Here is a 13,429-nt window from a genome sequence, read left to right as displayed (position 1 = left end):
TTTTTTGTGGTCATCAGCGACTCTAGACTCGACGAGTACGGGGCACTTTAAGGATCACTCACATCACGGCGTAGAGCGCACCGACATCAGTCGCACGTCCGGCAGCGCCTGCATCGCGCCAGTCAATTCTGGTTTGTGCAGGCGCGGCCACGCAGGAAGTGGAGGAACAGACTCTGAGGAGCGCAGCTGCGCTGAGGTACTTCCTGGTCTGTGCTGTGGGCCGTCGGGGATTGCTCAAAGGGGGGAAGGGCAGGCGCTGGTAATTTTGAAAGGGGTTAATAATACCTACTGTGTGGGTCCTGGGAACAGCTGAAAGGGGGAAACAAATAAGTGTGAAGAGGGGACTGAAAGGGGTTAAATACTGTGAATGAGGGACCGCTGAAAAGGGATTATGTGAAGGCCTTCACACTTTCACAGTATTTATTAACCCCTTTCAGCAGTTCTCCATTCACAGTATTTATTAAGCCCTCAGGGGACTGCTGAAAAGGGTTAATAAATACTGTGAATAGGGTACTGCTGAAAGGAGTTACCGTTAATAACTACTACTGTCCCTCCAGGACACCCATGACCCCTCCACAAGTTCTTACCTCTCCTCCACCCGGTTCCCGGCAGTCGATGGGGCTTCGCGGAGGTGGGCGTGGTTTGTAAGTTCTAGGGGCGTGGCCGGCGAGGTCCGTGAAGCCAGTGGCCACCCTAGTCTCTATGTGTGCCTGGCTGCGCTGCTCCTGCTGCCTGATACACTGGCCAATCAGCAGCAGCAGGATCCTTGCCTGGGAGGGAGCTTCAGCCCCAACAATGGGTGGGGTTGGAGCCGGAGGGAGAAGTTCAAGAACGCCCCCTGAAACTAAGAATACACTGTCACTGTCTTGTGCAGAGTAGGGGGCGGAGCCTTCCATGCGCTCCGGGCCCCCCTGTGCTGCGGGCCCCATAGCAACGGCGTGGTCTGCCTATATTGGCAGTACACCACTGTATGTAGTGCTGTATTCTCCTGTATGTTTGGTAGTGCTGAATGTAAAAAGTTCAAATGTGGTGTAGTAATTTATGCTGTGCTATTCTTTCTGTCAAATCTAAGGAAACTGCTGAAACAAAGCACCCAAGCTATCCTCATTGCCTTACTATAAGTTTCCTTTAAAGAGGATAAATCTGAAATATTATTTATTCTTGTATTCATTGTTTCAACTGGTCTTCCAGACATTTCAGAAGTGATGTATAGGAAACACCATGACTCCAGTTTGCGTTTTAATGAGAAAATAATTATATACTTATATGCTTCACAAACACTATAAACAAAAGCAGAATAGCATGTAAGTGGTTAACACACATATATATATAAAGCTAAATACAATATGAATGTCTGCCATTAAAACACAGCCACCATTACATTTATATATCACACTATAAAAACAGAGAGCCACAAGGAGTTTTTAGCAGCTTTCTGTAAATTGCCCTGTGACAGATCTCATTTACAATCTAAAGGAACTTTTTCAAACTATGTGCTCATTTTTTTGCTAAAATATAATGCTATAAACCAAAATGTGTGAAGATGTATTAATTCTGCAGCAGTGGTCCATTTTATATTTAAAAGATATATCCATAGTGTAAAATGTGTCTTATTTATAACATAGGAAATACACTGTGGTGGTTTTTACTTGTGTAATGAGTTACTGTTGCTGAAAACCAGAGAACTTTCTAAGAGGGTTCATCATTGTAAACCATACAATCCCATACAAATACATCTGGTTCCTGTGGGTTATTGGCCGTTGTGCTTAACTTTTCTAGGGAGCTTATTAAAATAATGTAACTTCAACTCAATAACGTATATGACCATTACTATCAAGCATACGATGTTAGCAGTCTAGTGCTGTGATGGCTAACCTCAGGAACTACGAATCCCAAGATGGTTAGCCATCACTGTAAATTTCAGGCTAACAAAAAGACCAATTTCTACCTGTTAAATAAGGCATTGGGATTATCATGATAGCTGCTTTTTCAAATTGATACATTATAGAGTCAGTCCAGCCAGAGCATAATCCCCTTTTTATTAGAACCTTTCTGCTATAGCTGCCAGATTGGCTAAAACTGCCAATGTATATGTACAGGCGCCGGCCTGTACATAACTTTAGCGCATGATCCGGACGGCATTCAACAAGATTAAATATACGCCAGCTCCCTTGATGGAGTAGATTTAAGTCATTTTCTATGTGAAAAACATGTGTAAAAAATTAGGAATGAGATGGGCCTGCTGGCCTTCCCTGTTCCCCAACCACACCATGCCCCCTTTTGTCTTAACTTGAGAAAAGAAGCGTAAGTGGCATACATAGGGAAAAAGGCGCAGATTTTGCCGCTAAATGCCCTTGCAACAAAATCTGCGCCTTTAATATGCCAAAAAATGGCGTATATTTTTTTCATAAATGACCCCCTTAAGAGTCTTTAAAAATTTACATTGTCTTTAATTTTTACAAATACAACTATTAAGTGAAAGGGAAACAGATTTCTACCTTTTCCTTGGACTAATACATCAATATAGTACTGCTATATGTGTTTATGCAGCAGCTGAACACCTTACATTCTGTCTGGGGCCAATGAATACACCCACGTTACATTGCACTACAAACACTCCCATATGTTCTTTATATAGCATATAAAAGAACATGTGTAGCAGGAAGATAAAATAAACGGAAAGCACTACTTTGGCCTTAAAGAGTAACAGTTGTTTCTTTTTTTTCTTAAATGTGTAGGGCAAGTGATACTAATAATTTTTGAAATATACTTTATTGATTTTGTACTTTTTCATAATAAAATGTATTTGAAGCTTTACCTAATCCAGTGGCATAGCTATAGGGGAAGCAGCTGCTTTGGGGTCCCCTCAGGAGGAAGACTAAAATATTTTATTGTTAGGGCCCCCTCAAAAGTACTATACAATGACATTATATACAGTGACACTGTAGGAAATGGACGGAGTGGCTACCGGTCCTTATCTGAGAGCTCAATCTTGACTAGCCACAGGCGTGGGGTTTGAATGTGAGTTGGGGGTTGCAAAGGAGTTGCTGGTTGGGGAAGGTTCAAAAATTTTATGTGTGGTCCAGTCAATTGTGTTAGGCCACTGACCTAATCCATCTTCACAGCGAAATGAAGACGCTCCTGCCTCACTGCTACTGCCCTCACCTCCTCCCTAATATATCGCTACAACTGGCCATAAATACTAACTAGCTGCTGAGAGATGCAACTCCCTGCATTTCTTGGTGGCTCTTTAGTCAGCATGCCGGGCATACAGATTACACTGACAGTGTACTGATATCAGCAAGAGAGGGCAGTATATATATATATATATATATGTTAGGGAGGCAGTAAAGGCAGCAGCAGTGAGCAAGGACGTCTTTACTCTTCAGTACTGCGCTGCGCTGAACACTGAAGAGAGGATCTCTATGGCAACTTACTCCCAAAAAGATTACTTCAGGGTCAGTTTTGTCATGAAAAAACAAAATCAATAAATTATATTGCAAAAATTAGAATCACTTGCCTTACGCATAAAAAAATAAAAAAATGAAACGACAGTTAAACTTTAAACATTCAGCACATAGAACCTAAATGGCAGATTAAGGGGCTGTTCACATCTCGTTTTTGCTGTACATCAGGCAGATGCATTTAGACATACAGTAAAAAAAAACGTACACATCTATCCTTTTTTTTAACCTATACGTTTGACAGATGCGCATATGTTTCCATACATTCGCAGGGGCAGTCTAGGAACTTAAAGTGGCCCTGGAAAAAAACTAAAAGTAGCCCAAGATACCAGAGTGAAGAAGAAAATACTGCCTAAATTAATTAAGAGCATCAAGGTCTTTATGTACCTGGCTTTTGGCCAAGAGGAGGTAGTCGCCCTCTGGGTACCGGCCCACCTGGAAATTTCCCTGTAGGGTCTATGGCCAGTCCGCCCCTGTACATTTGTGTCTGTTTTTTGTAACAAAAAACATATACAGTTTTGTGAAACCTTCCTTTTTTAAATGAAAGATTCAAAGGCATTACCTGAAAAAAAAATTAATATGTTTAATGGATGGAAATGTATTATATTATGTTTCCATCCGTCTCCCATTCATTGCAATGTAAAGAAACGCATATGTTTCTATCCGTTTTTTTTTCCAGGATAGAAAAGTGTGGCATGTTATGCTAATCTGCCCCGGAAAAAAACCCATACAGAAACGTAAAAAATGACAAACCAAGACAAAAGTATGTACTATCTTTGCCCAATTATAGTTTATGGGTATATCAAGCCATACGTTTCTTTACATTTTTTGGGGGGGTTTACAAACATCCGCTTGACATACAGCAAAAACTAAATGTGAAAAGCCTCTTATTAGGGTTTATGCCTACTTAGACGAAGGTCATAAAAATTGTAATCAAGTTCTCCTTACTCAGACAGGCATTACTTTTATATATAGTAATGGATTCACTGTGAAGCCTTATTTGTACAAAAAAAAAGTATAAATATGCATACGATAGATGCATAAGAAACACCTTTACACAAAAAAAATCTTATAGTAACCACCATATTGATTTAAGAGACAGGTATAACAATCTGATTATATAGCACAAGATAAATAAAATCATTGCTAAATGTGCGGCTTGTGCAAATATGGAAACATTTGTCAGGTAACCCCCAAGTACTGAGCTACAGGAGAACATTTCAAGTGTATATTTCCTGCGCACAGCAAAGGCAGACGTCTCAGATATACACAATAGCCCATCCTATCACTGAACACTTCAGTCATGTCACTGGTTCCTAAATAAATGATTGGCAGCATATGATAAACACTGAACCATCTCCTGAAATAAGCTGAAGCCAAAGACACTTTGTACAGATGACAGATGCCTTTGAAGAATTCATGGCACTTACATAGTACAACCCCACTGACCACTGGTGACCACTACCAAAAAAATCCAACGAAGCAGGAATGTTGTGGTACCACTCATCCTAAAGCTTCCCATACACTTTAGATAGACGTTTGGCCTACAGATATTCCTCTCATGCACATGCAGGCTCAGCTCGGCCAACCGAGCATGTCTGGGGAGCAATCTGCTGCCAGACACGTCTGGTGGCTTAGCACCCTTGATAAAATAATGAATAGGCATGTCTAAATCCAACAGCCTGATCCTTATTCCCCTGACATCCACTGTTTGGGAAATGTTGAGAAACAGCCAAATACAGTTGATTTTTGGTCAGTCCCACCAAATGTCAGGCTGACATTGATCTACTGTGTATAGCCAGCTTAACACTGACATCATATGGGATAATTTCATGAGACCATTTATGCCCAATAGATTGATACGTTTACTATAATTATTAGGCATGCAATCTTTCATAAGGGAAATGTTTAAGAAAAGTCTGTTTGGCATACCCAATCCCATGGGGATTCTTTGGACTAGTAGATGCTTATGGTAAGAGTGCCAATTCAGGAAGGTCTCACAGTATCTTGGGGCCTGAGTCACACCAGTCTATAGATATGTCACTTTGGACTCCCATCCACTAGTGATCCAAAAGTCATTAGACAGTACTAAAATATATGCAATTGCCTCTCACCCCTATCTGCCATATGCACAGACCTACTGTGCCTAATAATACACTCATATATCTTATAACATAAAGTGTGCCCCTGGTTTGCAGGCACCTAGACTTCAAAGGGCATTAGAAAGGTGGCCAGAAACAGCATCACTCGTCCCATGTGCTGTGTCTGGTATTGCAGCTCAGCCCCGTTGGCTCGTATGGGAATGAGCTGCAATATCAGACACAGCCCATAGACAATAGTAGTAATGGTTCTGGAAAAAGCAGATTTTTCTAATCCTGGAAGACTACCTAAAATACCCATGCAGTGTATATCTAAAAAAGTGACCATAAGCTTTACATTTGACATCTTATGCAATTCCCAATATACGTTCTTAAGATAAAGAATTCCAGCTGTAAGCAGAAGCCCCCTGAATACACAAATGGGATGAAGACTATAGATCAGGGATGCCCAACCTGCGGCCCTCCAGCTGTTGCAAAACTCCCAGCATGTCTGGACAGGCTACAGCTCTTAGCCTACAGCAGGGCATGGGGGGAGTTGTAGTTTTGCAACAGCTGGAGAGCCGCAGGTTGGGCATCACTGCTATAGATAGTCTACAACTTATTAATGGGAATTTCCCCACAGTCTTCCAGTTTCTTATAGCTAGTGGACATATTTCAGAAGATAATACCATTTAGTACATAATCCCATTACCTAATATTTAGGCTAATTCTTTCTGCCAACCATGTATTGTGTCTATAAAATAAATGTTGCTTTATCCATCCCATTAACACTGCATAATAAAGGATATCACAACTGTATAATACAAAAATCTAAAATCAAACACAGAAATTAGATTCATTATATCTCTCCTGGAAACTGCAAAAAACAACAACATGAACATGTCCTGGGGGGTTTTCTACACGTATGTACAATACATACCACAGTGGCAGACCACGCTATTGGGTCCTTGGAGAGATGGTTGGTCCTGTGCCCCTTGCTACTAGGTCTGAAGAACATGTGCAGGATGCCCTCCTCCACAGCAACCACATTCACAAGGAGGGAAAACTTGTCCCAAAGGTCATACAGACAGGAATCTGCTTGTCTGGATTCTAAGTTTGAATATTATTTCTCAGACCTCAAACCTAAAGGGGTATTTCAGATTTACTAAGTAAATATTATTCAATGGGTATCTAACTTCCCAATTTCCTTCCTGTATCAAGTTCTCATGGATCACCCCCTTTACAAGCCTCCTTTCAGCTGCATCTCCCTGAAGATGGGTGACAATCCACCCTGAAACATTGCTCAAGTGCGGTGAATATTGTACATTCAGTAATCAAAATACCACAAATTGCATCAAAATCCTTTGCGTGCTGTCTATGTTTCTCCACTAGAGGGCTCCTATGAGATATGTATGAATAGATCAGTGAGCTGTGAGTGTTGGACAGATTTATGTCCACAGGAAAGCATCTGTTGTATGTTAGCACAAATAGATCTTAATAGTCATTAGGAATTAACAGAAAGTATATTGGAAGGTGTTAATAACCTATATTCGCTGAAACGGATGTACAGAACTTTTTACAAACTCTTTTAAGTTCCTTAAAAACTATGGTCATTGTGCAATAATTGAACTGTTACTTTTTTTTGCTAAATGCAAAATTAAGCAACTTTATAAATAAAATGTATTCATTAAAGGGGTTGTCCAGCTTTTCTATGCAATGTCCTATTCTCAGGGATGGTTAATGTGTAGTTTCAGCACTGAATTCTGGCATCTGAGCTACATCTAAATAGCTGATCAGTGGTGGTGTGGGATGTTGCACCCCCGACGGGATCAGCTAATGATGGCCTATCTTGAGGACAGGCTAGACAGTCTTTTTAAATATTTCCTAACATTTTACTTTAGCAGAGCTAGTGTCCTTCACCTACCCGGTTGTACTTCTGAATCTGACATAAATCCCCCAGAAACCAGCTCCTGGCAGCTGAATCTGTGTGCCCCTCTATTCTCTCAGTGCTAGAGATAGCAGCAGGGAGGAGGAGGAGGTTGAACAGAGAAGATCAGTGCAGAGATGGGCCGCTCACACAGGCTGGAAAGCAAACGCAAGAATCACATAGGCTGTGTAATATAAACCGCATGTATCACTGGGAAAAGTCTGAAACTAGGAGCAGGTTGTAAACTGAATATTGGGGGGGTCACAAAATGAATGAAGATTGCAGCCTAAAACTTAGTGCAACTTTTTTATTTTTTTATCATGGTATCCACTAACATGTAAAAATAATTTTTTACATGTCAAAGGTGTCCATAGCTTTTAAAAGTGAACACTTTCTACAAAGATCTGTTAATAAAACAGCGGGTGATATCATAGGTCTTACATGTACACTAGAATGGGAAGACCACCTCTAGCTATGTATCATCACTATTAATCATTACCCTGATAGCAGAAAAACTCACCCTCAAGCAGCTGGTTGTTTGGTTTTATTCATAGATACATGAAAAGAATATTATAGCTCATGAAATGTGCCTGCAACCATTCCGTAGTATTTCAATAAAACACATTTATCACAAATCACATCCTCAATTTCATCCGGTCAAGTGGGAAAGCTTTACAAAGAGTTTGAAAAAATAAAAATAAAATACTTAGTGAAATGTGTTCTTTAAATTAACAATAACTTGCTGTGTAACTCAATGAAAAGCTTTGCTCAAGAAGTGGCGCTGTCACTAATTATCCAATGAAAATGTGCAACTGCATGTGTTAGGGCAGATACACTAGTGTGTGTGTCTATATATATAGAGAGAGAGGGAGAGAATAGATAAATAGATAGATAGATATGAGATAGATAAATAGATAGATAATGTAACGGGGCCAGGGTGATGATGTGCGTCTTTGCGTAAAGCTATATTCATAAAAAAAAAAAAAAAAAACCTTTCCTCCCTGAGAGCCACAAATGTGAACATGCCCACAGTTTGTGCTAAATGTTGTGCTTTTAATATGAACCTCCCAATGGTGCACTTTCGTATTTTCCTGTGAGGGCTGTTGTCCACCCATATATCTACAGGTTAACTTGGCCATCTTCATGGAATAATTTGATTATTTAGCAGAAATATATATCTTAATATGGTTCAAGGTTATTTTTCTTTCATTTCGCCGTCTTCTCATGGCCATGTACTGCAGGAAGCCACAGGCAATAATACAGTGCGACTGAGCTGGACAGTTTTATGATGGTTGGTTGTACCCTGTAGGTACATGACTTTGCAGAGTAGACCCACAAAAGAGGTGCTCCTTCATTCGGGCAGTGGTGCTCCCAACATGCTATGGTAAGAGGAGGGTATATGATGCCAAAAAGTAATTCAAAGCTGCATTTATGAAGAAAGCAATTGCATGGCATTTTTGGCTTGGCATGTCGTCCTAGTTGAGCCCACATGCGTGGGGTCACCTTTCTTTCCTTGTCTTCAGAGTCCAACCCTTACATGGCTGCCAGTGCGCATCAGTTCAAGCATGTCTATTAGTCTGTCTCATAAATGCGGTCTTCATTGTCTCTATATGGATTGCAGAGGCTGCTTATTTCTCAATAAATATATGGTTAAATGATTCATTTTTTGGTTTGTATATTTTCCATGAAAGTGTTCTTATTCATCCTCGTCACGGTTGGCATATATCCCTGCTTCCCAACGTAGTGCCAGTGCGCTCTTCCTGCGACCCACTCTTACTGCCTCAAGGACCTGGGATGAGAAGAATCAGTTATTTTGTGGTTCTGTACTACTTTATCAGGGGATGGCTATTTACTGAAAACGGTACATTTTACTCTTCACAAAAGACATTCACTTACATTTCCAATCAACGGTTATTCATAAAGTGAGAGCTGAGCAATATAAACCTATAACTGCATAGGAGACCAGTGATATTATTACCATAAACCATGTCCTAACCCTGCAATAATGACATTAACATTTCTGATAAAACCTGACAAAATATACAGGGTAATAAATGGACCCTGTCATCAGTACAGGACCTTTTATTTTAGGACTTTATCCAAATACCTTAACTACATGGCACCTACTACAGATGCTGAAAGATCACGTCACATACAGTGATGGTCAGTTCGCAGTGTTCGCCAGCAGTGATTGCTAGTTCGCCGTGGTCGCCCGCGAACACATGCGGGCTGCCATCTTGACTCACCCATCCGGCGATGCACAGGTAGGCCCTTACCTGTGCCAGGAGCCGGTCTGAAATCAAATGCGGTCACCAGGAGCAGGCAGTTCCGAGAACAGCCGCCGGGGGCCTTCACCGGGCTGTTCTCAGAACTGCCTGCACCCGGAGACCGCATTTCATTTCAGACCGGCTCCCGGCACAGGTAAGGGCCTACCTGTGCGTCGCCGGACGGGTGAGTCTACCTTACTAAAGATGGCAGCCCGCATGTGTTCGTTGGCGAACACTGCGAACTGACCATCACTGGTCACATATAACTGCACATGAAGACCTCTGTTTCTAACTACTTACTGCTCGCACCTTGGTATATATAGCCGGTGAAATTGCACCTGCTAGTTCAGATTTGTCACACCATTGCATACATATGCTAATCTAAAGAGAACATGTACAGGTGAAGTGTTGCCTTTAAGGGTACAGCGCCATGTAATGGTGGCTGCATATGGCTGAAATGCCACAGCTATATTCGGTGGGCACAGATCCCATACTAATAGTTAATGGATCCATTATATTTCTCATTATGCCATAGTTTTAACTGCAAAACAGCATGCACATTAACAAGATTTTTAAAACGCAAGCCTACGTACTATTTGAAAAGCCTGTCCATTGTGGCTTTCACCCACATACCGCAGTCACTATGTGCAATCATACTCTAAGGCCTCATGCACACGACCGTTGTTGTGTTCCGTTCCGCAAAATTGGGTTCCGTTGTTCTGTGATCCGTTTCCGTGTGTCTTCCTTTATTTTTGGAGGACCACCAAACATAAAGGAATGTAAAAAAAAGTCTAAGACAGGTTTGCCATGCAAATGATAGGAATAAAACGGACGCGGACGACAATCTTGTGATCCTCCGCGTTTTTTAGCGGTCCCATTGACTTCAATGGGTCTGCGAACTGTTTTCCGCATAAATAATAGGACAGGTTATATTTTTTTGACGGACTGGAACCACGGATCACGGACGCAGATGGCAAACGGTGCACTATCCGCATTTTCAACGGCTCCATAGAAATAAATGGGTCCGCATCTGAAACGCTAAAATTGGCGGTACGGACGCAGAAGCAAACAACGGTCGTGTGCATGAGGCCTAAGGGCACGGCCACATGGCTAGGTCTCTGCATTCAGTTTTGGAAGCCAAAATTAGGAGTGGATCATAAAAGGAGAGAAAGTATAAGGTCTGTTTCACACGGTAAGGGCTCATTCAGACAGCCGTATGCTGTCCGCAAAAAAGTGGATCCGTTTTTTCTCAGATTAAATGCAGACCTATTCATGAATGAGCCCTAAGTATTTTGCATCAGTATTTGGTAAGTATTTGTAAGCCAAAACCAGAAGTGGAACCTACAGAGAAAGAGGCCTAAATGACTTTTCCTCTTTTTTGAATTCACTCCTGTGTTTGGCTTCCAAAACTGCATCAGGGTAGTTGACAGTGTGGCTGTATCCCTTAGGGTCCATTCACACGTCCGCAAAAGGGTCCACACTCGTTCCGCAATTTTGCGGAACGGGTGCGGACCTATTCTTTCTCTATGGGCCCGGACGTGAAGCGTAGAGCACACTATCTGCTCTCCGCTTCCGCATTTGCGGAGCGCGGCCCCGAACTTCCGGTACGCAGTTCCACAAAGGGTGGGTCCACATAGAGCGTAATTCCTGCAGATTTCTGTATGGCAAATCCGCACCGTTTTACAGAACCAGCAGTGTGGATGACATTTTAAGAAATTTAAAAAATATGCAGGGTAAATTGACCTGCGGAGCAGATGTTAGATCTGCAGCATGTGGATTTCATATTTTGCAATGTATAGAGTGAAATCCATGGCAAATCTGCAAATAAACCAATGCAGATTTAGCAGTGTAAATTATTGATAAATAATAATATTATTGATAAATTTGCATGATAAGCAATTTAGGGAGTGATTTTGTCGGTGGAGTAGGAGCTTGTGCCAAATTTATGACGCATTTGCACCGTATTTAGGGTGGTTTGTGCCAAGCCTAATGGCTTGCATTTACTAACGTGACCATGCTTTGTGAGCAGAGCTTTTGCCAAATTCAGCCAAATGTATGGTTATCATTGAGACTTTTTGCAAAAAATCTCTAAACAGTCACAAATGTACACCAGCCCCCTGGTGGCCTACAAACTAATGGAGCCGTTGTTATAAAGACTAGACTTTAGGGCTCATGCACACAAAGTATTTTCTTTCTGTATCGTTCTGTTATTTTTTTTCGTGGACCATATGCAAAACCATTCATTTCAATGGGTCCGCAAAAAAAAAAACGGAAGTTCCTGCGCATTCCATTTCCATATGTTCGTTCCATAAAAAAAATAGAACATGTCCTATTATTGTCTGCATTACGGTCAAGGATAGGGGCCAGCTGTTCTGTTCCACAAGATACGGGATGCACACAGACGTCATCCGTTTTATTTGCAGATCCATTTTTTGTGGACTGCAAAATACATGCAGTCGTGTGCATGAGCCCTTAGTCTCAAATATTGATTATTTCCAGTATGCGAAAAATGTAAAATAATGATGTGCAATGTTTTGTAAACCTGTCAGGCAGACACTATATAATAACAGAACAATATTGATATATTAGCAACTTAGGGGGACATTTTCAAATCAGGTACGTCAGGTTTTGGTGTAAAAATGTTGCACAACATGCGAATTGCAACATTTTTGTGACATGTTGGACATCAACGGCGTATTGGACTGCAGAGAAGCGAGAGGAGCAGGGGTTAATTGTATGGAGCAGCTATGGAGAGTGGTATAACCCGACAGGGGTGTATGGCATTCAAGTTAAATAAAGTTTATAGTAGGTGTATTCACTAATTATCCGCCTCCCCCTCCCCCCCGTTATCTGATTGGCTGTAAGGGTGGTCTGGCTGGAGGTTATGAAAGGGGCAGCAGGATCCTGCCCTGCCACTTTCTCCTGGCACCTGTGCAGCTTCCCACCCCCCCTCCCTGTTACTGTTTTCGTTTTGTTTATCAATGTCATATCTTTGCAGATTATTCATAACAGAAGTCACAGCTGAGGTCGGTGAAATAAATGGAGATGAGAAGAAAGCGGGCTTGCCCACGGAGGGATTCCGTGGGGCATACTGCTTCTTATGACTCCCAGTTTGGTATAAGTTTGAATAAAAAATAAATAAAGTTGGTGTTGGAAAAAATCAATAGTCAAATAAAAGCTGTGACCGACTCTCACCCAACATAGAAGGTGTCGCGTGGTTATATTAGCTGCGATATGATGGGTTGGTGGAGGCAGGTTCAGCTTTCTCGGCAGTCAATGCACCGCAGCCTCGTATCACTGAGGAATAAAGAGGCTGCTGCACACACACTCCAGCTCCCTCCATCCTCGCCAGGAGGAGCCAGAACACACCTGGAAGTGCGCATTTCCAGGGTTTTGCACCTCCAGATGCTGTGGTCATGTTTGACCACATCAACTGAGGGCTTAAAAGTCATTAGGCCCAGGTATCTGCTATTTAAAACTGCAGGCACCCGACGGCTATGGCGCCCAGGGTTAAAGGAAATCTGTCACCAGGATAATTGTTATTGAAGTAAAGCTATGGCCTAATAGCACTTGGTACCTTATTTCCAGATGTGCCTTTGTTCAGCAAAATGTTTTTTATCCTCTGAAAATCCAGTTTATTTGCTATGCAAATGAGCCAGTAAGGTGCCCAGAGGGGCGTCTCTCTTGCAGGAA

The 13,429-nt window shown here is 41.7% G+C and overlaps 1 protein-coding gene across 5 annotated transcripts in view; it reads right to left on the bottom strand.

Moving 5' to 3' along the window:
* Window positions 1-1,226: 1,226 nt before the first annotated feature.
* LOC122921092 (A-kinase anchor protein 2-like) overlaps window positions 1,227-13,429 on the bottom strand; it is a 376,427-nt gene continuing 364,224 nt past the window's right edge. For all 5 annotated transcript variants that reach the window (XM_044271024.1, XM_044271040.1, XM_044271032.1 and 2 more), the window contains one exon: window positions 1,227-9,258. In XM_044271024.1, the coding sequence (XP_044126959.1) occupies window positions 9,166-9,258 (93 nt within the window). In that variant the 3' untranslated portion in view covers window positions 1,227-9,165. The remainder of the gene's footprint in view (window positions 9,259-13,429) is intronic.

The sequence above is a fragment of the Bufo gargarizans genome, chromosome 1, assembly GCF_014858855.1.
Source record: "Bufo gargarizans isolate SCDJY-AF-19 chromosome 1, ASM1485885v1, whole genome shotgun sequence".
Taxonomy (NCBI): Eukaryota; Metazoa; Chordata; class Amphibia; order Anura; family Bufonidae; genus Bufo; species Bufo gargarizans.
This window is presented reverse-complemented; position numbering and strand designations above follow the sequence as displayed.